This window comes from Anastrepha ludens, chromosome 4, assembly GCF_028408465.1.
Source record: "Anastrepha ludens isolate Willacy chromosome 4, idAnaLude1.1, whole genome shotgun sequence".
Classification (NCBI taxonomy): domain Eukaryota; kingdom Metazoa; phylum Arthropoda; class Insecta; order Diptera; family Tephritidae; genus Anastrepha; species Anastrepha ludens.
The window spans coordinates 24,112,027-24,138,771 of NC_071500.1; the positions used below are offsets into that span (position 1 = coordinate 24,112,027).

Below are 26,745 nucleotides of genomic sequence, written 5' to 3' on the forward strand. Positions count from 1 at the left end.
TGGAAAATATTTCAAAGCGAAAAATCCTGTGTTTAAAAAAAGTATTAAAATCATTTTTTTTGTTTCGTAAGTGTAAAAGAAAATTTAGAAACAGTAAACTTAACTAAATAATAACTTGTTGGTTCAAACTTTTTATTCTGGCGTGACAAGCATTGTGGTAACTGAGAACTAAACAACTGATAAAAGGCGTTTTTTGCGCGCGTTTAATTATTTGCCTATGTTTTTGTATGTACGCAAGCTAGTAAGTTCAATTTTTAAAGTTTATGTGTATTTCGCATAAAAGCTGTGGAATGCATTTTTCATATTTCTGATTACCCGAAAATTAGCACAACTTACGAAAAATTTAGATTTGAATTGAATTGAATCCTTTTCCGCATATGAGCCCATATATGGCATTGCGGTTTTGATTCAATTTTATTTCCGAATTAAGTATTATAACATAATTCAAACTATTTTAATCCGACAAATATACATTTAGCATTAATAAAACGCAAAACAAAAAAAAAAAAACACCCATGGCAATGATTTTATGACATTTCGAAATAACCTCACTTTTGTGCAAGTGGGTGAAAAAGTAGAATGGAAGTGTGAGTGATTCATTTTCAAAAAACCATTAAACCATCGCTGCCTGAAGACCTGTTGATGGTTCAAATTCTCTCTCTTTTATAATTTTTCCATCTATAGGTTTTTTCTTGGCACATCTTCCATCCAAAACACGATGTGTTTTTCCGTTTTCTCCGAGATAGGATTTCTACTATAAGAAGATGTTTTAGAACTAAGTTCGGATACAGAAATTATTGATTATCGAATGGAATTCTCATTTTTTCTAATTGCTCTTACAGTTGCTTCGCTTAAACCAAAAGCTTTGCCAACATAAGTGGGACCCTCGTCTCTCTTCAGACAATCTAAGATTTTTATTTTTGTTCCTAACGAAATTACTTGTCTCTTCGGAATATTTTGTTGTTGCTTAGGCATTCTATTGATAAGGGTTCTGTAAAAACGATGTAAAATAATTTTGCTTATAGAATTTTTCTAAACCGAAAATGTAACACAATATAACCTTTTTTAGTAGTAAAACGTTATAAACTATATAAATCAAACTAAAAATTTCACTATTTGGGTAATTAAAAAAAAAACATTAATTTGAATTTTAACTTTTAGAACTTTATTGAAATTATTTATTACGTCCTACGAACTGAACACTTTAACACAATACTCACTAACGAAATGCTGTGTTTAAGCTGAAGTACAACGAGATACAGAAAAAAGTGATAATTGGTAAAAGTCGGGTATTCCCTGTAAAGTAAATAAGGCATGAAATAGACCAAGTCACAACACATCTACGGGCATAAACCGATCGACGGTTTGTTTACTTACATATACCGGGGATTACGGTAATCCCCCAATTGTAATTTGTTGCTGTATAGATAAGTTTTAATAAGGCACTGTCAAATTAGAATTTAAAAACTTGTTTAGGGATTCGTGCTAGAACAAAAAATTCGGGTAAAAATATTTATTAATTCTTATTGGTGAACCGCGTTATTTCAAAATCGTGTAAAAAAAGAGTTGGGTGTACATCAGAGAACTGCACCGGTTGAGTGTAAAACATTCATACGCTTCGCTTGAACAAAAAACAGGCCTTTGCGTTCAAACGATCGAACTTGTTCAAATAAGTTATTGTCATTGTTTATTTCAGCTCAATGAAATCATGTGCTGCGTTTTAGCTCTGCGATGTTATCACCAATCGTCTTCATAGCAGCCGTTTCGGGTATTTGCTCGTTCGGCTGTACATACATTTTTTTGAGCAAGAATAAAAGGGCTATAGAGCCAAATGAGCCGGTTTGAACACGTATGATCCCGCATGAGTTTTTGCATGTAACGATAGCAAAGTAAAAGCAAAATTTTAAAGCAAGAACACTATATTTTCATATTTGTTTTTTTTTTCTTAAAACTTATAATAATCCTTTGACATTATTTTACAACGGCTGAAACCAACTAATCCTTTCAAATACGAAACGCAATTTACAGCGTACATTGTACGCCAACGCTCGTTTGCTCGAACATGTGCTATTTACAATAATGACAATTACTTCTTTGAACAAGTTTGATCGTTTGAACGCAAATAATATCACTATTTTTGGCCTTTACATGAGAAAAGAAACTAAAAAGTTCGACCCAAATTGGGGGACATCAGAATTCGTTTTAGAGGTATGGTTTCTTCGGCTAAGTTTCTTATTTTGATCCCTAGAATATGATTTTCACAGAGCAATGGGCGATTTTTTTGCCTCCCCACAAATCGACCCGGCCTAATATATATGAAAGGCCTTACAGTTTCAAGCCGACTTCGAACGGCAGATATGAAGAGCTTCTTCATGGCAGAAATACACTCGGAGGTTTGCCATTGCCTGCCGAGGGGCGACCGCTATTAGAAATACACTTTTTCTTCATTTTGGTGTTTCACCGGATTCGAACCTACGTTCTCTCTGACTTCCGATTGGTAGTCACGCACCAACCTATGGCGGCCGACTTTTCTAATAATCAAAAATATTGGTGCTGTATATGTTGCTTTGCCTTTTTCGAATTGCCCTCCCTATCTATTAATTAATTTATCCCTAAAATCCCACAAAATCAATTTATCATTTAAAACGCTTGGTTTTAGGGTTACAGCTTAAGTGACCACACATCTGCTAGAATATGTCCACAGCAACTCAATTGTTAGTGACTTATCGTTGACATAACTTTGATTGAGGCTACTACTAAGTTTACAGTCGTGAAATTTCGCCACCAACATGTATTTGGCTTACTGTGAAATGTTGCTAGGAACATCGATTGCCAAATGAGAAGAAACGTCAAAAAGAAAAATGGACAAATGAAAACAAACAAATACATATGAGAATATCGCTCCAGAAGCAATGGGAATATTTCGGTAAGAAAAGTTTTTTTAAATATACTAATATAATTAATTGTATTCTTTTTAATAGGTTCTTCTACATTTATCAACATGTTGATACTTTTGAAAGCCTCCGTCACACCCGCCAGCATGGAGTCAAAAACGGTAGAAGAAGTGGTTTTGTAGCAGGTAACCAACGAATCCTTTGCTTGTGGAACACTTCAGCTGCATGTTGCGTCTGTTTACCTTACAAGCAAACAGCACTTGGGAATCATTTTGACCGAAGTTTGCGGCGCCATTATTTCTGCATTAGCCAAGGAAATTCCACCCTGCACACCTGCTACTTTTTCTGCTTTGGATGGACATTCAACAGGTGCGATTTTCCCAACTGTGGAGGTGCTCTCGATGACAAGCATGTTGGCCTTTAATTGACCATTTGTGAAATTCTGGAAGCTTTTTTATAGGACACATTGCTTTTTAATTTTATAGCGAAATCGAAATAAGTTTTATAAGATTAATGTTTTGTTTTTTATTTCGCTTATATTTAATATACATGGTGAAGTCCAAAATAAACAAAACTGAGCTAAAATATAAAGGACAGCAGCTTTGTTCTGATAACTTCGAGTTTATTTATTTAAAATAGTCCCTCTGGCCTCGATAAACTGGATATATTCAATAACGCATTATAATGCGCAACGTACTTTTGCAGTGTTGGCAATGCGTTCAGAAATGCAAATATGGCAGTACTGCAAATGCATCGCGTTCCAAAACGCCATTTTTGTATCAAAAGTCGCGCATTATTTGCAGGAAAAATTTGAATACTGCCAATCTATCAATTGCAACACTTGTCACATTGGCAGTGCTGCCAGCGCTGCAATTACTGCGCATTTATAATGCGTTTCTGAATATACCCACTGTTTTGCGTGATCTAAAAGCTGTACGAAAGAGTGTTTCAGGTCATTGACCGGAATGTCCTTCAGGATGTCGGTACAAGCCTTTTGCAATTTTCCGCATAGGTAGAAGTCACAGGGAGCCATATCAGGCGAATACAGTGAGTAATTGATGGTTAAAATGCGATTTCTAGTCAAAAAATTAGTCAGAAGAGTGGATCGATGAGATGGTGCATTACCATGCAATAAGTGCCAGCTTCCTCCTTCGCGGTATGCGAATTCGACAAATGCGATGCAACAAACGCTTCAAAACGCCAAGATAGAAAATTGTATTGACGGTTTAGCCCATTGACACGAACTCCTTGTGGACAATTCCCTTGGAATCGTAAAAACAAATGTGCATTGATTTGATTTTTGACTTCTTCGCGTTTGTGATTTTTTGGATGGTGGCTCGTCTTGGGCCTTCCATTCGACACTTTAACGCTTAGTTTCAGGTTCATGTTGGAAACATCACGTTTCACCACCAGTTACAATGTTGTAAAGGAAGTTCTCATCTTTTCTCGCCTCTCTTGAATGTTGAATTCTGGGAAATTTTTGGTCCTCAGTTAACTTGTGCGGAATGAAACGTGCACAGACCTTTCGTAAGCCTAAATGATCAGTTAAAATGCGATAAATTGATGTTTTGGAGATATTCAACTCCGATTCCATGAATTTCAACAATGATTTTGGGTTCATTTTTGATACATTTACGAACAATTCCGATGGAGTTTTCGGTGATTACTGATTTTGGGCGCCCCGTATGTCATTTATGTTCTCACAACCATCCCTGAAACGTGTAAACCACTCCTGAACTCTGGCACGAGATAGAAAATCATCGCCATAAACTTTTTTCATCAATTCAAATGTTTTCGTAAACGTTTTACCTATTTTAAAATAAAATTTGATGTTAGCTATTGTTCAAAACTCATTTTTTTTACCGATGACACAAACATACGGACACTTTAGACGCAATAGTTTCGTTTCCACTGTACCGAATGTCACCTAGCTTTCACTGGAAGTCACCTAGGGATGTAACTTCCAATGCACTAACTCATTAAAATGATGGTGCCATCAAAAATATTTCTATGACGCCAGTCTTGTTTATTTTGGACTTCACTTCAAACTAAAGTAAATTCCATTCAATTAAATGAAATAAATACGAATTAAATTCAGTCACAATCAAATAAAATAATTTAAAATGAAGTCAAATTAAATAAAAATAAATTAAATTAAATTTCCTAACTTCTTCTTTGGTTGGTTCCTTTCAGCCTCCTCGCAGGCCATTTGCACGAATTTTGCACCCAACATATTCCTGGTGCTTTTCGGCAGGCTTAAATCTGGAATTCTGAGGCAGTCGGCTTCTCTTAATTCCACAATGCTGTTCATTTGTTCCACAACTTTCTGCGTTGAAGATTGCAGAGCTGCATTGGAATTGTTGAAGCGTTTTGCGGATATACTAAGTGCCGACGTCGACGAAAATAAAATATAAAAATCATGCATTTGTTTATTTTAAAAAATGTCGAAGCTTAGACTAAACCTTACATAATTTTAGCCGGGGTGATCGAAACTGGTGACTGCTTTTGGACTATCCATGCTTGAAAATGTACTAATAATATTCAAATTAACACACACATATATATTGATACAAACAAAGTATAAAGAAGATTTGCTTGCACCCTTTGCGAAGACGTTTCGCTTGAAAATGCCATGACTTCGGAATATTCGAACTCAAGCTCTTCACTCTCAGTTGGTGGCTGCTGTGTTCTTTACTGTACAGATTTAAATTTTGAAAGTTGATAAGTTTAAGTAAACTAACTTGTTCCAACAATTTGTGACATTTTAAAATTCTAGACAGTGTGTAAATTTTAACGAACAGTTAGTTTTTGCTCAATTTTAAATGACATGCGCATTTTAAGTTGGTGTGAAAAAATGTTGCTGGCATCATGTTGCTGACATGTTGCGCGGTGTTTTCACGGCGTGAACTGTGTACTGCTTCGCCGTGAAATATATATGAAATTCCACTCATATTTCACGCTAAGGCAATTAGTATGGATTTTGACAGCCATTTAACGTGAAACGTGAACTTAGGACTATGCTTCAATACAACTAAATTCTACATATCAGCCACACTATCATACAAATCGAAACTCGCTTCTATGCGCCTCAGAAGTAGCCATCTCAAAAAACTATAAAATTACACACAAGCCCAACATACAACAAAATGCACAAACAAAATCTTACAAAGAAAATTACCTTTACTAATAATCAGTGCCTCACAGGCGACGCATGTACGTATGTATAGGTATATCTCAGCAACGCAACGGAGCAAAATAAAACACTACTACACATAAGTTTGTACAATACAATACGCACGAACGGAAATGTCGCAAAAACAAAAAGAATTCTGCGCCTGATAGGCGATATTTACAAATCTGTGGTTTAAGCAAGGTAAAAAATATTTACATATATATTCACAAATTCACAAAAACCAACTCCTAGTCTTCAATAAAATTATTTCAATTTTTTTCATTATATAATAATAACTAGCAACCCGCCCAGCTTCGCACGGGTATAAAATATATACCCTATGCCACTCACTGAAAAAATGATTAAAATCGATCCAATAGTTTTGGCTTATTCATTATTGCCCCTAGCCCGCACGCGTTAAATTTGGAGTAAAACAATTCCCCTTTCTTTATAGCATGAAGATTTCCTGCTATCTTTGGGATATCTAAATTCATACCCTACATTTTTGCATATTAACTTTTAGCATTTTTACATATGTATTTATTTTATTTTTACAACAATTACTATATTACAGAATGTCTTTATATACAACGTTTATAGCCTTCTTGTCATTAGACAATACAAACATGTTTTCTCTAGAGGTTACTCTTGAAAGAGCGACATACAGTTGGCCATGTGAAAAACAGTCAACACTCAAATCTAAGCCTGCAACGTTGAAGGTTTGACCCTGAGATTTTTAATGGTCATTGCAAAAGATGTCTTTACCGGAAATTGTAAGCGTTTAAATTGGAATGGTATATTAGATCCGATGGTATCAGAGGGATTCGGGGAATCAATACATCTTCTCCGGTACCACATCCTGTGAGTATTGTGCACTCTATTATGAAAGTTTTCAGTGATTTTACCAGCAAACGCGTGTCATTGCAAAGTTTAGGTGGACTTAGGTTTCTTAATAAAATAACAGGACAACCTATTTTCAGCTCCATTTTGTGAGGAGGGAGTCCAGACGGTTTCAAAGAATTTAGAAATTCTGTAGGAAATTGAACAGCTTCTTCCAAATCGAGAACAGTATCAACCGAGTAGTATATTTTCGTCGGCGCATCAATCTTTGAAATAATCAAGTTATTTACTTTATCTACTTGTTCGTTAGTTGGTGACCGAATAGCTCTTTCTTTAAACCAAGATATTGTCTTATAACTTATGTTATCAATGTCTGGATATTGTCTATCAAAACACAAAGGTTTTCTAGGTTAATCCTCCCCTCACTTTGTGTTAATTCTCCATTGCCAACTTTTAGCAGCATCTCTGGAAATAGCCTGTTCTCACGTGAAGATGACGAAATCCTCATATTAATTTTGCTCTAATTTATTGACAGACGACCAAAGGTGGGATCTTTTTAGCGAAGCATTTATTTCGTCAGCACGTGTTCCTCGAGTCACAACTGGTAGGATTTGACGGAAATCTCCTGAGAACAGAATTGTACATCCACCCATAGGTACATTTTTGTTGCGCAAATCGCGCATTGTCCTATCCAATGCTTCCACAGACGTCTTGTTTGACATGGTAGCTTCGTCCCAGTCACGCATCAATTTTCCTGTATTGCTCTGTCTAGAAACACTACAGACGCTGTTATCATCATCGGTGGCGATTTTCAGCGGGTGCTTCATTGTAGCGTGTGTGGTTCGGCCTCTTTCCAAAAGAGTAGCGGCAATGCCGGATGACGCAACAGCTAACGCAATTTTTCCGGTAGATCTCAATTACTAATTACTGATGAAATATCTTGAAAAATATTGTTTTTAATTATATGCTGTAAAGAGCCATATACATAGATCTATATGAAAACAACAATGTATTTAAGGTATTTAATTGGATAAGGATTAATGTTGTACCCATTTGTTGAAATCGCTTCGAAAATAAGCTATTAGTTGTCGTAAAAAGTAAATGACAAAAAATGTTATTGTATGGAATTGATAGCAAACTAAACGCGCTCCGAATCAATAAAAACTCTTCAAAAACTGTATTTTATATTAATTATGTGCGATTTACTAATATAGAACCTGAAAATAGCGTTTTATTTCGCTGTAAAATTGTATGTACATATAATTACATGGAATTCAGTACATACATAGATACATATGTACATATGTCCGAAATGAAATAATGCGAGCGATTCGTAAATACATACATACATACGTCACCATACGATGTAATTCAACATTAATGAGGTGTGGTGAGATTATCGCTTAACGCCTGTTGCTTCATTCGGTTGACAGCGAACAAACACACAAACAGCTTTTTTTGGAAAAAGAGCTGCTTTTGTTTAAAAAATTTTGGTTAAATAACAAATATATAAATTTTTTTTTTGATGCAGAACGAAAGTAAATATTTCAAAGTTAAACTTGAAGAAAGTTTCATTTCAATTGGTTGATTCGTTTATGATTTATGGCCGTGAAAACAAAAAATTTATGATTTTTTGCCACATTTTGACCGATTGCCACGCCCCCTTTATATATTTCTTCACATTATATAGATATAAACCTTCCTCTTCAATCAATCTATCCTTAAAAAAAAAACCGCATCAAAATCCGTTGCGTAGTTTTAAAGATTTAAGCGTATAAGGGGACATAGGGACAGAAAAAGCGACTTTGTTTTATAATATGTAGTGATTGTATATTAATTAGTTATGTGATACAGTGCACATTTTTTTGATTCTTTTTATTTGATTATATATTTCTGCAAAATATATAAATCACGATTTTAACATAAGCCCAGGTCTATCAGTTATTCATCTGCAACGAGTTCTTGGGCGCGCTCTCACATAAAACGAGGAAACTCCGTATCTAGTTATCCATTGTCTCAACCACGATGTACTTATATAGAATGCAGAGGTGTGACTAACATCAGACCGTTAACCGGCTCTCAGCGATATTGAAGGAATCAGCTGATTTGCTGATGTACCCGGGGTTTTGACAGCGCCAAGTTCGGTCGAATGTAAAGGTTTCGTTTACCGTTTTCTTCGATTGCAGGGGCGTTGTGCATGATGAGTTCTTGCCACAGTGTAAATCGGTCAATAAGAAATATTACCTGCACAGGTAATAGTTTGGACCGTTGTAACCAAAGATGGGCGCTGTCCAATCGTTTTCATCGAGCCTAGCGTCAGGTAAATTCTAAATATTACCGAGAAAGTATTCTGCAGGTTGCTTTGAAGGCGTGGGAAGACCATGGATGATTCAACAGGACTCGACACCTTTTCACAAAGCTCGAGGAAACCAATAATGGCTAAACAACAACGTTCAGAACTTCATAACGTCCATACAATGGCTCCAGCAGCGAACCTGATGGATTATTCTCTTTGAGCCCTTTTGGGGAGTGCGGTCCGAACTAAAAGATTTTTCAGTCTCGAGGCGCTGAAAAAAGCCATTGTCCGCGAGAGGACCAAACTGGGCTGCTTGCGGTTCGTTTCTGGACCATCTCAAGGCCATAGTCAAGGCGAAAGGTGGTCATATCGAGCAAAAGTAAATTGATTCTTAATTTTGCATTATTTTCATACATTATTTACTTTGAATGGAATAAAAGTAATTTTCCAAACTAAATCTATGGCCTTTTTAATTGGTTACACTTCGAGTGCCGGACCCTGTGCTTAAGCAACAGAAGACATTGCACAAGGATATCGGATTGGATGTCTGACCAGAAGTGCATTGCTTTGGGAGTTCTTCAAGGAGCGGTGCTTAGAGCACTTGTATTCCTCATATACAACAATGATATGGAAAAAGGATTACGTGGAGTCGCAATCTACCAGTTTGCTGATGACATTCAACTGTATACATTCAACTGATAGCGCCTTAAGGTTATATAATTTGAGGAACAACCCCCATTTTGCCCGCATACTCTCCACCAAAATTTAATAATAAAATAAGGCATTATGCCGACTACCTAAAGACACTTGGAATCAAATTTACAGCCGGAGGTTATTTCAACGCAAAGTACATGACATGGGGCTCAAGACTGACCAATACCAAAGGAAAATCTCTGCTTGGCGCCATCACAAAATTAAACTGTGACTTTATAAGCACATCGGAACCCACTCACTGGCCAACTTGTGTTAGTAAAGTACCAGACTTCCTGGACTTTTTTATAACAAAGTCAAGAAATTTAAAAATGCTGACAATTAAATCCTGCCTTGAACGTTCGCCCGACTATTTACAAATAATCCTGACAATTCAAAAACGCCTACAACTAGCACCTAGACGGACACCCTATAACTATCGAATAGACTGGGAGGCTTTTATGGAAATAATGGAACAAAGGATGGACAGAAAAATCCTATTAAAAACTACCAACGATATTGAAACTGCAATAGCTTTTTTTAATGACACGACTATAATGTCACTAGGCCGGTCTACACCAACTCTACAACTTCAAACTGTAAAATATGATATAACATTCCTGCCGCAATAAAAAAGAAACTACAACAAAGCAGAAAACTGAGAAAGAAATGGCAGACTACAAGATTTCTAGATGACAAGAAAAAACTTAACAAATTAAGTACAGAAATTAAAGAACAAAAATACAAAAAACTAAACAATTACCTTAAAAATATTGACGCAACAAAACCTACGAACTATTTATTGTCAAAGGCGACAAAAAAGATGGTTGGGGCTACAATACACCTCCCACCAATAAGAACCACAAACGGACAATGAGCCCGAACATAATCGGAAAAAGCGACTTGTAGGTGTTGAACTATGTATATTTCAAAATGAAAATATCACCGAATTCGATTTGACTCACACAACGAGCAATAAAGACGAAATCATCAAAAAAACCTCACTAATAGAGATAAAGCAATTAATTTGAACATTGAAAAACAACAAATCCTCGGGATATGACCGGGACAAATTTTAATTTAGAGCAATTATATTATCTTAGGAACGTTTTCAACGCTCCTATAAAGTTCAAATACTTCCCAAAGTCATGTAAAATTGTCGAAATCATTGCGATCTCAAAGCCCAAAAATATTTGAGAAGCTACTCTTTAATCGCATAGAGCCTATCATAACAAAAATGAATTTAATTCTCCAACATCAGTTCGGATTTAGACAAAAACATTCGACAATCCAACAGGTGCACAGAGTCACTCTGAAAATTAATAAAACCTCAAGAATAAACAAGTATTCGTCGCTGTATATCTCGACGTAGCTAAAGCCTTTGACTAAGTATGGCACCCTGGATTACTGCGCAAACTCCAATCTTGGTTGCCAAATTACTACTTTCTAATGCTCAAAAGTTACATCCAAGATAGAAAATTGTATTATACTTAACATAAGAACGCATGTTCATACGTTGAACCTATGAGCGCAGGAATTCCCCAAGGCAGTGTATTAGGACCCACTCTGTATCTCATCTACACCGTTGATTTACCGGAACCGTCTTTACGAAATAGCATGATTACGACGTTTGCAGACGACACTGTTGTAATGGCATCTCATAGAGACCCGAATATAGCACAAACAAATATACAAAATAACCTAAAAAAACTCTGGATGGGTGAAATGGCGAGAAAACAATTAAAGTCAATTACATGAACGGAAAGGTAACCATAGACTAATTAAAAATTGGAAACTCTGACGCAAATACTGATACGAAAGCTAAATACTTAGGCATTACAATTGACTCTAAAATAAACTCCAATGACCATATAATAAAAAAAGAAGTGGAATTGAAAGCGATTTTGGCAACTGTACTGGCTGCTAGATCCTTAGTCAAAGTTCTCGCTGTAAAAGAAAACCTTGCACCAAAACAACAATTGCGCCAAATCGGAAGTATGGTATAGACAATTTGACAATACTGCAACGTGCCCCGTCGTAGATACTTATGACAATAACAAATGCAGCAAACATTGACATTCACCGCGACTTAAACATGGACACAGTTGACGAAGTCTCACAAACTGCGAGCAGAATGCACATAAGCAGACTTCTGACGTACACAAATCCCACAATGAAGAAGCTTCCTGCTGAAGAAAAATTCTGTAAGAATTTTCGATAGCAGCATTGCCGAAAGATAACAGTTAGTATCTATTGTGAATGAAAAATCATGAAACTTTCAAAGAGAAGTACCAGAAAGACTGAAAACAATCATTGCATCACTAATAGTTTGGAACAATTAATGAGCATAAAAGGAGTAAGTATTTCATTGCATTTTCGTTTTATTTTTAAGTTTAAAAAAGCATTTTTCAATTTTCAGATGCCAAACAGGAAGAAACGTTCAATCAGTCTGAGAAATAGCAATTTATATTAAAATTTATTTTTAATAAATAATTATTATACCTATAGTATCAGGGCAGCTAATACCCGTATTTCTCGCCTGCGATCCATCTTTTACTGACAATATTATCCAATAAACAAATCAGCTGTTCACTAATTAGCGCAACAACCGTCTGTCACACTACAATTTTAATCAGTATTCTGATTGTGCCGGTAATCCCGATTAACGACGCTGCCTGTCTATGCTATTAGACACAGACAGTGATCTTGGAAAATATTCCTATACAGTACCCCTTTGTACTCAAACTAATCATTTCAAACTTTTCAAATTCGCTCAATACTTTTGCGATTGACGTTTTGCTCATAATTGCGGCTTTGCGTGCCCAAATTAAAAGTTCGTAATAAAAACTATTCATATACTCGTATTTATAATATTCATAATATTTATAATTAAAATTGTGTTGTTGTAGAGCAGTATGCCACTTATAAATGGACGCTGCTTGATGAGAAAATGCACTACGTGAAAAATAAGTATTATCGTACATCGAGAGAGCAACACGTGTCAGTTCGTGCACAAAGTTAGTTAGTATGAGCGCCTTTGGTTGGACAGTGTGCCATAGTTTATGAATGCAGTGTACTCGTGCATGTATTAGATTATGCAATATTTCATTTTCGCGCGCTTTTCATTTGCAATGAGGCATTGCAGCGGGAAAAGTTGTGAGAATATATTCACATTTGTTTAGTATTTTATCACAGACCAGCAAGTGAAGAACTTTCTATCGATTGCGCGGAGGTGTAGTAAGTGCATACGTAAGTATATACGAGTATATTTGTAGATGTGTGCTTTTTGATTTTGATTTTGGCTAAGAAAATTATTTACATACATACATATGTACATACATATTTTTAAGGTTTGCGTCTTTGTCTTCGTCTTATTTCTGTTTATTTTTGTTTGTTTTTGTACGGATGGGACAAAATGGGCCGTGTAATCAAAATGGTCGTCTAAGCAAATATTAGCAAATTTGAAGTTTAAATTGGCGTTGAAATGAAGCCAAATTCCAATTAAAGTTGGTGGTTTTTGTTGACTAGTGGAAAATAGTTTTGTGAATACTTATAAATTGCTATTTTATACTTTGACTTTTACAAGTTGATAAGTGTTTTAGTTTTTGTGATTTATTCGTAAAATTAGTATTGTAACCCGAGTGTTCGTGAACCGACTGTCAATTGTGGCAATTTCATAACGGTATTTTATCGTTTGTTTCCATTCAGATATCAATATGCCTGATTTATAAACATTCGGGAAAGAAAAAAGTATACGATGAAGATATGTCAGGCCGGCTATTGCAATTTATATAGATTTTGCAAATCGTAAGATGGTTAGCGGATAGTATTTTTTGGGAAAGTGACGAAAAGAGAGGAGCATCGCAATCCCAAATAAAAAGGATGGATATTAAAGGGTTTTCCAATAACAAATTTTATTGGTGAATGGACTGCGCTACCGGTAAATGATTAACGATTTTTTATGGCCGGAATCGGATGGTATTGATCTGGACAACGTTTATTTTCAATAAGATGGCGCTACGTGCCACACAAGCAACGATACCATTGATATTTTACGGGAAAAGTTTCCGGGCCGTGTTATCTCTCGAAGAGGTGGTCACAATTGGCCACCGAGATCTTGTGATTTAACAACTTGTGACTTTTTTCTTTGGGACCACGTGAAAGAGAAGGTCTACACCAACAGCCCAGGGTCGATTCAAGACCTCAAAGATGGAATTGTTGATGCTATCGAGGACATGGGGCAGCCACTTTGCAATTCGGTTATGGAAAATTTCATAAAAAGGATATTGTCCTGTAAGCGTGGTAGTGGTGGTTAGTTGCCTGATATTATTTGCCACTATTAACGGCATACCTTCCTCTTTATAATGAAATAAACATCCGATTATTTATATTAAAAAATAACCTTTTTCTTTGAATATCAAAATAACACCTCTTATTTGAAAACCCTTTATTTCCGCTTTGCTAGCGTTCCTGGGGTGGCTTTCCGTAATCCGACAGTTTTCTCGATACTGCAATTCGATACCGGACGTGCGACGAGACCGTTTTGTTTTCGTATTTCGAGATGAGCACTCTAGTTTTTATATTTTTGAAAGTCTTTCGTTAGTGTTTGTAGTTGCCAAAAGCAGTGTGAAACAATTTAAAATAACTACCGAAAGTGAAAAATGTCTTTTTGTTTTGGATAATTTTGTTTCAGAAAATTCTTCAATTAATAGAAGAAGGATAAGAGGTACGACAATTTCTATGGTGTCGCGGCAGTTCTTCTTCTTCTTAATTGGCGCGATAACTGCTTACGCGATTTTGGCCGAGTTTAACAAAGCTCGCCAGTCGTTTCTTTCTCGTTCTAACCGGAACCAATTGGACACACCAAGTGAAGTCAAGTCCTTCTCCACCTGATCTTTCCAACGCAGAGGAGGCCTTCCTCTTCCTCTGCTACCACCAGCTGGTACCGCATCGAATACTTTCAGAGCCGGAGCGTTTGTATCTATTCGGACGACATGTCCCAACCAACGTAGCCGCTGGATCTTTATTCGCTGCGCTATGTCTATGTCGTCGTAATGCTTATACAGCTCCTTGTCTTGCTACAGGAAAACGCCTCTTCTGTAAGCCGCCGAACTTTCTGGTAGAACTTTCGCGCGTTGTTCCTATTGGCCAGCATCTCAAGCTCCTCACACTCACGTATTTCGGCCTCTCGTTTCTTTCTTCGAATAAGACGTCTCTCTTCCTTTTTTAGCTCTCTGTAGCGATCCCACATGGCTCGCGTTGCGCCCGATCGCAGGCGGCATATTTCGCCTCGCGACTGGCGATCTCGGCAAAAATCGCGTAAGCGGTTACTGCGTCATTCAAGAAAAGGAAGAGATAGAAAAAGTGCCTGTATGTAAATTTTTATTTGCAAATCAAATTATAATATAACTTGCGAAAAAACCACCAATAATTAAATATTACAATATTTCAAAAATTAATTTAAAACTGTTTTTCTCTAATCGTAAATTTTTGTTTACAATTAACAACGTATTTACAAATTATTTAGGTTTTACATCTTTTTCCGTTTTTTTTTTTTGGTTTTCTACTTTTTAACTTCATAGGTATAACTTACTTTCTATTCTCGCATAAAAAATTTGGAGGGTTCGCCTCGTAGTTATTTTTCTTAGAACTTAGTGTAGAATTTGAATTTGCTAAGAACGATATTGGAGAAAATCGATTCATACAAATTGACAGGTCCTAAAGTACGCGTATATATGTATGTATATTAATAAAGTCACTCATTAAAATTAACACAAATTTTCGCTGCCACACCTCTATGATTCTAATATTGATTTTTCAATTTTAATATTTGGTTTTGGTGATTGATGGAGTGCGCATTTTTCAATTACTAGATATTTAACTATCGAACTATGAGTGGGAACACGCCTTTTATTGGCTTGCTATGTATGGATCGGAAGGATGGCATGAAAAAGGAGATTCGCAGTTATATCGACAGTAAATATGTAGGATATTTGGTAGCTGGTGGAGCTAAAGTTGTGCCCATTTGGTATGTAGAAATAGTAATTTAAAGAGCTGCTTTCGAATTCAATCCCATTTTAAAAATTCCGATTAATAATTTTTACTCTTTTACTGTTTAACTGCATACAAATTTTCATTTACAAAGGAACAATAAAGACCTGGAGTATTATTACGATATATTAAATAAAGTAAATGGGTAAGTTAGAAATTATTGTTTTCGAAATTAGCTTTACATGTACATGTTTAGAAATTCGGTAGTTAAAGGTAGGTAAACGTAAAACAAATTTGTATATTTTAAGAGGCTTAAGCTTTTCCTTCTCTTATAATTGCAGTTTCTGCAGATAGACATGCCCCAACATTATCCGGATGTGGCATAAATTGTAGATACCTCCATTTTTTTAATTAAATCAATTTCTTTATTGATATCTGTTTTTTAAACATTAAGCAATATTTTTACTTAAAGCTGTTTAATTCATTTAATGGAAGAAACATTTATGGAATACATCCAATTGTGCAACCATTTCCTAATTTTATTATATATAGACTTTCTCGTGAGTAAAGTGAGACCTTACTATCGAGAGAAATATGAGCATTTCGACATCGTTTTATTGCTCTGAGTTTTATTACTAGAGCCTTTCGTTTGGTGAAAATAGGGGGTTTCCATGTATGTTTGGCTAGTTTTTCGATTTAGTGTAGAAGTGACTTGGGAAGATTTTGTCTCGCTAGGATGAGTGCTGGATATCCAACTCTACTACATACAATATCTCGAAATTGTATCTCTTGTACTATAATAAAATTATTGAAGAACAGGATTTAATACTATAATAAAGCAGACGGTGAAGAAGACAGTTACCCCACTACTAAAAAATGTCATATAAGTACTTGAAGTAGATTTGTTGTATTCATATATACTATGTATATATAATTGGCGCGTACACCATTTTTCGGTGTTTGGCCGAGCTCCTCCTCGTATTTGTGGTGTGCGCCTTGATGCTGTTCCACAAATGGAGGGACCTACAGTTTCAAGCCGACTCCGAACGGCAGATATTTTTATGAGGAGCTTTTTCATGGCAGAAATACACTCGGAGGTTTGCCATTGCCTGCCCAGGGGCGACCGCTATTAGAAAAATGTTTTTATTAATTTTGGTGTTTTCACCGAGATTCGAACCAACGTTCTCTCTGTGAATTCCGAATGGTAGTTACGCGCCAATCTATTCGGCTACGGCGGCCGCCATTCATAAGAAAAATATAAATTTAAGACAATACGTGATACGTAGTTTAAAGGGCACTTTATTCGTGGAAAAATGGAATGTTGTAGGTGAATCAATAATGCATTTTTGTCGCTCTTAAAAATGTCGAATTTCATGCCTTCAAACTACGATTTGCGGACATCGTTGATTTTTTGTTCTCAATTGAAGAAAAACGCTTCTCAAGCTCATCAAATGCTTATAGAATCTTATGGTGGACATGCCCTAAGTAGAGCATAGTGCTTCAGGTGGTTTGAAAAATTTCGAAGTGGTGATTTTAGCGTGGAGAACGAGGACCGTGGCTGGCCATCGAAAAATTTTGAGGACGCCGAATTGCAAGCATTGTTGGATGAAGATGATGGTCAAACGCAAGAAATTATGGCAGAGCAGTTGAGAGTGACCCAAAAAACCATTTCCAAACGTTTGAAAGACATGGGAATGATTTTAAAGGTCAGAAGATGGGTGCCGCATGAACTGACAATGTGGCAATGCACCGCCACATCGAACAAGAGCGACCCGGGAATTGGTGGAGACGTACGATTGGGAACCGCTGGTGCATGGGGCTTACTCACCAGACTTACCGCCTTCCGATTATCATTTGTTTGCATCGATGGGCCACGCACTTTCCGAGCAACGTTTCAATTCTCACGAAGAAGCCAAAAAATGGCTCGATGCGGCCAAAGACGGCCAATTTTTTTGGCGCGGCATCCACAAATTGCCTGAGAGATGGGAAAAATGTGTCGCTAGCGATGGCTATTATTTTGAAGATTAAAATTGTAAACATTTTTTGTTAATAAACGTTTGAAATAGAAAAAATGCTAGATTGGATGCTAGTTATTTTGACTAACTTCTGATATAAAATATAGTATTAAGCCAGAAATGGATGACTATGTACATCTCGAGCGCAGAGAAAGTTGTGTAGTCTATATTCGTTAAGAAATGGTTCGATATGAAAATTTAATTTTTGTGTTGGACTAAAGACGGTTTATTCAATCAGCTACTCGAACATAGTTTTCGTATATTGGATGAAACAGTCTTAGTTTTTACAATTAAAAGGCATCGAAAAAGAGTTTTGCCCACCAAAGATTTTTCTATCACAGGAAGGATTACGTAAATGAATGATGCGAAGCTTGCTATTTATATTTCTGGCCTAGTTTTTAGGAGGCTACATGGGGGTGTGACTCAATTGCGAGTGCGGCAGTGCTATTCCCTATTCGCTATTGTTCCTTTAAAAGCTGGTAAATCCCATCTTCTGCATGGATCGACCATAGTTTAGCGCAAATTTTGAATTAAACGCGACTGAGCCGTGAACTTTAAATGCAGCTTAACTATTTGGGTTATACACCAATTTTAGTAGAAATTTTCCCTTCATTTTTCACTTTTCCCTCTTTGAAAATTCTTGTATTAAATTTGCTTTCAGAAACCAAAATTACAGCAAAACGATATGTGCTACTCGAAAGAAAGTTAAGGATTTTTTAGGTTTCAGGTTCTGCCTGGGGTTTACTTCTCAAACTGAGGGCGGTGAGAGCTACCATTTTATGTCCTGCATGGTCCAAGAAGCAGGATATTTAAAATAGGACTCAGAACATAGTAATTAAAAGAAATTGGTGAGTGACTACCATTCGGGAGTGTGTAGGTTCGAATCTCCGTGAAACACCAAAATGAAGAAAACTTTTTTTCCATTTGCGGTTGCCCCTCGGCAGGTAATAGTAAACCTCCGAGTGTATTTCTGCCATGAAAAAGCTCCTCATAAAAAACCATTTGCTGTTCGGAATCGGCTTAAAATAGTAGGTCCCTCGATTTGTGGGACAACATCAAGACGCATACCACAAATATGTAGAAAGAGGAGCTCGGCCAAATGCATAACAAAAGTGTACGCGCTAATAATTTTTTTTATTTTTTATAAAGAAATGCCTCTTTCTCTGTGTTCCACATTATGTATAAGTATGTCGATGCCCCACTTCTCCAAATTTTGTCCCACAATCCAGAGAATCGCCTACTTCTACACCTTTCAGGGTGTTTGTTCTATCTGTGGATTTATATTTTGCATAAGGAACAAATCCGTAGTTTTGGAAGACTGGCAAATAGTATAAGAGAGGGAGTTGCTTACCTCGCTTTACACTGTTTTGATAGCAAAGGAAGAAAGGCAAAATGATTTCAGCTAATGTGTGATATTTTGGTGGGGAATAAAATCAACTGGGTACCCGATCCGGCAGCTTGATGTGTATTACCAATTTTACCTTTTACTTTGAGATAGGATGTTTAAGATATGAGCTGAATTAGAGGTAGAGATGTTTGACATTTTTCAAATCCGCACCAGAAGGCCAGTTGAAGGGTGCCCTTTCCGTGGTGGTTCAGGAATCTTCCTGCTTTTAGAAGAAATGACTGGAGTTATACTGCACCCGTAGATTCGTGAAATATAATATTATAATAATAATAAATAAAAAAAGAATAAAATTATAGATTTCTTTCGAATTATGTCTGAATTCATCGGTTTTTGTTTAGTGATAGATTTAGATTAGGTTACACTGGCTGGCCGAGGCCATACAGAGATCATTTTGGTCCACAGCAATGCCTGATTAGAGTGATTTTTTAGCAATAATGTCTTTCACTCAAGATGCATGCACCGCATTGTAGATACAATCTAGTCTTTCAAAACTGAGAGCACCTAGGTAGCATATTCTAGTTTTCGAGAGAGCCGGTCAGTAGCATAGAAGATAATCCAGGGTTTCTCTTGTACCCAGCTCATTACATTTCCTGCATTATTTAGCTTGTAAGCATGCGCTGCAACTAGGCTGTGGCCTTTTAGTGTACCAATTAAAGTTATACAGGTTCTTCTATCGAACGATATAATCGTTTTAGAATACCTGTCATCATATGCGTGTTTACACATGATCCTGGCAACTTTGCAGTTGGTTAAGCTAAGTCATCTGCCTTTCACCTTTCTTAAAATGTGCTCCTCTAATTCTTTGTGAATTGTGCGCAGGGGTTTAAGTACCTGACTTATTTGATCTGCTGCAAGTCTTATAGCATCTTTACCTATTTCGAATGTTCTAGAGGTAAGCTGAGTGGTTGTTTGTAGCCTCACAGCAGAGTTTGCAGCTCGATTTCCTGCATAGAGATCAATCGGTGTTACGTTGAGGATAGTCTCGAGAACTGCCGTTGGAGTTGATTTCATAGCTCCCGTTATGCATAGCGCGGAGAGTCGTTGATCTTTTATCAATGGGTTGATATATGTTTTCTTCCTAACCGCCTTCCACCACACCAATATGCCATATATCTAGTAATATAGGTCCAACAATTGCAGTGTAACACCAGTGCAAAGGAGCGGGTGAGATACCCCATGTGCTTCCAAACATCCTTTTACACGCGTATAAAGTATTCGCTCCCTTCTTCACCATCTCCTCAACATTGGATTTCTACTTTAATTCATCGTCCACTATTACTCCTAGGTATTTGGTGCAGGATTTCAGCGATTGAGAGACGCCGTCGAGCGGGGGTAATGTTCATTCGGGAACTTTGTACTTCTTTGTAAAGAACAGTAGGTTAGTTTTTTCATCATTGACGTTCAGATCAGCATTGCTAGCTCAGTTATGCATTGTTTTAAGAACCTCGCTTATTAGAGTGCTTCTACGTGCTTCCCTCGTTCAAATAGTTTGATTCCATTTTGCCACAATCCTTCAGCAGTTCAGGAGACTTGCAATCCAGTGATATATGGCAGGATCCATTTCTACACCATTAAGACTTTCTAAGCCAGCGTTAGTCGATACATTGTTGAATGCCTCAGCAATGTCCAGAAATACTCAAATTAAAGTCCAGAGTATGTAGTGCAGTCTCCGTGGATATGCCTTTAAAGTGCGCGTGTTGTGATTTTGACAGGCCTTCAGAACCTTATCTGTTTCCTTTATGGTTCTCCCAAAAGTTTTCTAAAGATTTTGGAAACAAATGACGTAAGACTAATGAAAATTATTTACTTTTGAAAATTTGTATACATTTTCTACAGAGTTCTATTGCCAGGAGGTGCAGTTTATGTGAATGAGCACGATCCTTCACGCTTGGATTTAACCAATTATTATGTACGAGCAACTGAGATAATAATACGCATAGCGAAAGAAAAGTTTGACAAAGGAATTCATTTGCCTATTTGGGGAACTTGTCTGGGATTTCAACTTTTGGTGCTTTATACCACCGAAACGGCGGCTACAACTTACGGCACGGATCCACGTAATATTTGCCAACCCATGAACTGTGATTTGAAAGTCGAGTTTCTATCAGGTGATATATACATAATAATTTATTTTCATTACGTTTAAAGTTTTACACACTAGCCTAAACATATTAAAAATTAAAAACTTTTAAATCTGAATAATCCAAAAGTCATGATAACTATGATATAGAACATATGCGAGATTTTCAAATTCTCATGGCCGATGACTAAATAAAAAATAAACTGAATAATGGCCCGAAATACTAAGATGAAAAAGTGGGCTCTACTAACAGATAAATTAGATTAAAATTGAAAAACTTAGTGTTAAGCTTAGATTTACTTCAAAGCAATTCAGTACATAAAATAAATTTATTTTCAACTCAGTCGAACTTTTCAAATATTCATCATTCAGCTGTACTGGTATTAGGTATGGTGACTGTCGTAACGTAATATCACACTTAAACCTGGCGTACATTCATTGTGATATCACTGGAGCTTTCCCTTACGCTATGGGCTCCTTTTTAAACCATTTTGTAGCTTTCATAAACGAGCAAAGCTTCTTTAGTTTCCATCCGCAAACTAGAGTTTGAGGGTCGTGCCAGGGCAATCTTTCTAAATAGGCAGGATTGGATCGAGGGAAAAATCTGCACCTCTGTCTCCACTGACGGCTCCAAGATGGAATTGGGAGTCGGAGCAGGGGTTTTCATTAAGTCAGCCAATTTATCTGTCTCCTTTAAACTGCCGAATACTGCTAGTATTTTTCAGGCAGAAGTCTTTGCGATCCTGCAGGCATGCAAAATGATTAGTAAACGCGGGCGCGAGAGAGATATTAACATTCACTCCGATAGTCAAGCCGCGATAAAAGGCTTTGACGACGCCATTGGGCAAACCGAAACTAGTAAACTCCTGTACGGGGGAGATCAAATCTCTTGTAACATTTCTCTGATCTGGGTTCCAGAACATAAAAACATATAGGGAAATGAAATTGCTGATGAGCTTGCCAGGAAAGGGACTGAATAGGCCTCAGAGTGCTCATACCCTGTCATCGGCATCCCCCTGACAGTTGTTAAAGAGGAACTGCACAAATTATTTCTCAGGAAAGCGCAGAAAAGATGGCGCTCTATTTCTTTATTTGCTATTTTGAAAAACCCTTGCATCCAGTACTATGTACGGAGGATTTGGAAAGTTCTTTGGACTCCTCGCTATTCAATTTCTAAGCTCGTAGCTGTCTTTACCGGTCACTAGACGATCGGCACACATGCGGAAAAGCTAGGGTTACCATTTAACCCCCATTGCAGAAGCTTTGTGGAGAAGGAGACTGTTGAACACTTTCGCTGTAAATATCCGGGTTTGGCAGCTAGTTGATTAAGATCACTGGTGCTCCTTGCTTTGACAGCCTGGGGCAGTCCTATTAATCTTCTCCTTTATATCAAGTTAGTGCTACTTGGGGACTGCCAGAGTGGCACTTCAACCATTCTACATACCTACCTATCCACTACATCTATTAAGAATGCACTAACAAGAGTGCGAATTCTCCTTCTGGCTAAGTCTTCACACTGACATAGGTGGTGTCTGATTATTTTCTATCCTTCCGTGTTAAGACAGCTTCTACAAAAATCTTGGTATGGGAGCCCAAACCTTTTGGCTGGGTTACCTATTGAACTTGGTTACCTGGGTTATCTAAAGACCTGTTAATATACCTTTTCTTTTTTTTTTGAAACTTCTCTATTAAATGTTTGGTTTTTTGAGCGTTCGCTGTTCCATTTCGACCATGTCTGTTTGCTTAGTTCGCATGTAATCAGGTTTTGCCAAATTGTATTTATCCTGTTGAAAGTTTCCCTCTTTATTAGTTATTTACAAGTGCCTATGTTTTATCCAATTGCATATCAATGCCTATGTGTTATCCAATTGCATATCACAGAGAAAAGGCTCAGTGCTAACTGGCTTCTTTAAGCGCAAGGCAGGCAAATCGGGTCCTCAATAATTACAATGGTGGTCATATGTTGACCTCATGGTGTCCTGTAATAATACCGACGATCAACTGAACGCCGTTTCTTCCAAGTTTTAGAAGAAAGTCCGGCAGTTTTCTGTTCGGGCTTGTCACAGAATACATTGCAGTTCTGCAGTGTTCTAGACCGGACCATCGCTATTTATGTAAATTCCACTTTGTGATTTCTGCAAAACTGATTCCGATTATTGGCTCTGGTTCCTATTGGTTGATTCACAGCTGGCTAATTCATCGGCAATTCCATTCCCTTGAATCCCGCAGTGTCCTGGAACCCATACAAGTAAGAGCTTATTCTGTCTTGCAACAGAATTAAGCATCTTCTTACATTCTTGAACAATTTTTGAGGTTTGCTTTGAGTTCTCCAGAGCCTTTAATGCAGCCTGACTGTCACTAAAGACTACAATCTGTTTTCCGCTCCATCTCCTCTTAATTATCCTTTCTGATACTTTCAGAATGGTAAAAATTTCCGTTTGGAAAAGGATAAGGCTTACTTTGTAGTATTGATATACGTTATTTGCATGTTTAAAATATTCTATGACTTTTTGATGAGTTCTGAACTCTAGCGCTTTTATAGCTGCTTGACTGTCTGAGTAAATGAAGATTTCATTTGTGGATAATATAATTGTTTTATCGCTGGAAGTCCTCTTTTATAGCCTTGCCTTCCACTTGAAATGCACTGCACGGAGAAAGTTGGCGAAATGAAATGTTAACACCAAGTTTTACAGAATAAATCCTTCCGTCTATTTTGTTATCTAATTTTGAGCCATCTGTATAGACGGCTTTCATGTTCATTTTCGTTAACAATAAGTCCATTATCGCATTCCTCTTTTTAAGGAAATGCATTGATAAGGATTCATTTAGGATTCAATTAACTTTTTGCAAGAGAGTGCTATTGTAGCTCTTCTTACTCTTTCTTCGACATTTAATTTCCATCAGAATTTTCTGTCTTATATAAGTCCTAAGTGGCGGGCTTAACCAGTAAACGAAGTCCGTGCCATGTAGCATTGAAGGATTTATTTCCGAAATTCTGTGTTTTTTAGAAAAAATGATGACTCCAGTTTTATTAGAGTTGACGCTTAGCTCATTTGCTCTTGACCAGTTTTCTAAATAAATGTTTACTAAATACTGCCATTAACACGTATTCATATGTGCATTTGTGAAATATATTTGCAGATTTTCGGGACTCAAGGCTTTTTGCACATTTGCCACCCGAATTGGAAATTATCATGCGGAACGAACCTTTTGGTCGACATCGACATAGGTATTGTTGGACCATTGAGGTAAATTAAAAAAAAAAAATTTAAAACCTTTCATCAGGCTTCATTTAATATTTCCATTTACTTTGTTTCCTTTAATTTAATTTAATTCCCCTGATTTCATTTAATTTCTGTTCATTTCACTTCGTTTCATTAAAAAAGTCTCACCCAATAAATGAATATTGAAATAGTTTCCTTGAAATAAAGTTTTTTTTTATTTACAAACAATCACAAAGTCATGCAAAAGTTTTAATGATTGGCATATTTTGGCAAAAAACACGGACGGAAATGGCACTGAGTTCGCTTCGATTATGGAACACCGCAGGTAAGTGTCGCTTTTTGTGATACGAAGCAATTTCGATTTTTTATACTCGTGCACATTTGTGCACAATTGTGTTATAATTTTGTTTATATAACGGATATACGTGACAGCATAAAGTAATTGCGATTGACGTATAAATATGTACCAAATGCTCAGAATGTCCGTACGATAATTCGCGCAAAAATTTTTAGATTTCAGGGAAACTTAGTACGGGGTAGGTTGGTATTGAAAATGGCTAAATTCAGTTAATAACGACGCCCATTTGCCATGTAACGGTAATTTAAAACAAAACAAAAACATTATATCTTAGTTAAAAATTTATCAATATTACTCATATTTGGAACAAATGATGAGCCAAAAATTAAAGAAATACAACGCAAGTAGAATTTTGGAAAATAGATATTGCCACACCCATTTTAATGCTTGTATCTCGATAACGATTTTATAAAGTTTACGCAAAATGGGTACACGCAATCACCCACTTTTTATATGTTAAGGCTAAATTTCTTTTCGTCTACCCATATATCACAACCCAATATCCTAAGTTTGATTCTAGAAAACGCCGGATAGGTACAGAGAAAACGCTTTGCAGTGTCGTCATCCTCAAGACAGGATAGACATATCTGGCTGTCGACGACCCCCATTGCAGCCATATGCTGACCACAGGCATTGTGCCCTTTGATTACACCCACCCGTACTCTCTGGTTCTTTCTGCTGAGTTTGGTCTTCCTGTTTGGTTTTTCCCAAAGCACTTGGCTACTCTGCACGAGTTCAACTCAGACCAACGACTTCTGTGGGTAGACCTCAAGAAATCGTCAATCCATAGTTGAATCGATGTAGAATTGACACCTAGAAAGGGCCTAGTGGCATACTTGCAGAGCCTTCATTTGCCAATTTATCAGCTACTCGTTCTCTGTAATACCACAATGTCCAAGCACCCAAATAAGACTAAATTTGTTGTGTTTTGCAACACTGTTCAGCTTGTCTTACATTCACCAACTAACTTTGAAGATCAGCGTGGGTTAGCAAATGCTTTCAGTGCAGCTTGACTGTCACTACAAATTCCAATACTGATGCCCCGCCACTTTTTCTCAATTAGCCCCACATTCAAGATGGCATAGACTTCCGTAAGGAATAGCGTGGCCATCTGTCCTGTGGCACTGGAGTACTTAGTGTCTTCGTCTAAGTACCTTCCAGATCCACTTCCATCACTGGTTTTGGATTCGTCGGTGTAGAAAGTGTGCTGATATCACGTTAATCCCTTATATTACAAGCTATAACTCTCATTGTCTATTAGTTTATTTGATTTAAAAAATTAACGACTAGCCCAAATTAAATTTTATTGAAATGTGCACGGGTATACATATAAAGTTTGGTTCAGAACGAGTGGAGCATTTTCTTACTTTTTTTTACATCTACTCATAGGTACCCATTTTACGGCTCGCAATTTCATCCGGAATCAGACTGCCCGGAGCATTGCTTGAAAGTAAGAGAATATCTGGCAAAGTTCTTTGTGGGTGATAGCGGCCGCTATCCTAATAGATTTGTGAATGCCGAGCGTTATGAAATACAAAATTTTCCTAAAATCGCAGGGAAAGGTAATGACCAAATCTATGCATTTGGTGAATCGCCTGATTATCCTGACTAGAAGAATTTGGCTTAAGTTTATAATAATTGAAGGCTGTTGCAAACTCTTAATGTTTTTTAGTTTAATTATTTTCATACTTACTTATTTGTATTGTGATTAATTTTATATATTATATGTGATTAATTATGTGATAAATTTAATTTTTTTAAAAATCGTGTTTTAAAA

The 26,745-nt window shown here is 36.8% G+C and overlaps 1 protein-coding gene across 2 annotated transcripts; it reads left to right on the plus strand.

Annotated features, from left to right (window-relative positions):
- LOC128860878 (gamma-glutamyl hydrolase) lies at nt 1-26,745 on the plus strand. Of its 2 annotated transcripts, none has more exons than XM_054098665.1 (7): nt 1-241; nt 15,766-15,920; nt 16,038-16,088; nt 21,143-21,414; nt 24,528-24,634; nt 24,847-24,935; nt 26,358-26,745. In XM_054098665.1, the coding sequence occupies exons 1-7, from the start codon at nt 218-220 to the stop codon at nt 26,578-26,580; spliced, it is 921 nt and encodes a 306-aa protein (XP_053954640.1). In that variant the 5' UTR covers nt 1-217; the 3' UTR covers nt 26,581-26,745. The 2 variants fall into 2 exon arrangements, with proteins under 2 accessions (XP_053954640.1, XP_053954641.1); XM_054098666.1 differs by lacking the exon at nt 1-241 and adding an exon at nt 12,987-13,141.

What these genes read in the sequence shown, in the direction of transcription:
- LOC128860878 (XM_054098665.1), top strand. Translation starts at nt 218, where the DNA reads ATGTTTTTGTATGTACGCAAGCTA. An exon ending in TTTTGTATGTACGCAAGCTA is followed by an intron (nt 242 to 15,765) that starts GTAAGTTCAATT and finishes TTCAATTACTAG; the next exon opens with ATATTTAACTATCGAACTAT. An exon ending in GAAAGTCGAGTTTCTATCAG is followed by an intron (nt 21,415 to 24,527) that starts GTGATATATACA and finishes ATATATTTGCAG; the next exon opens with ATTTTCGGGACTCAAGGCTT.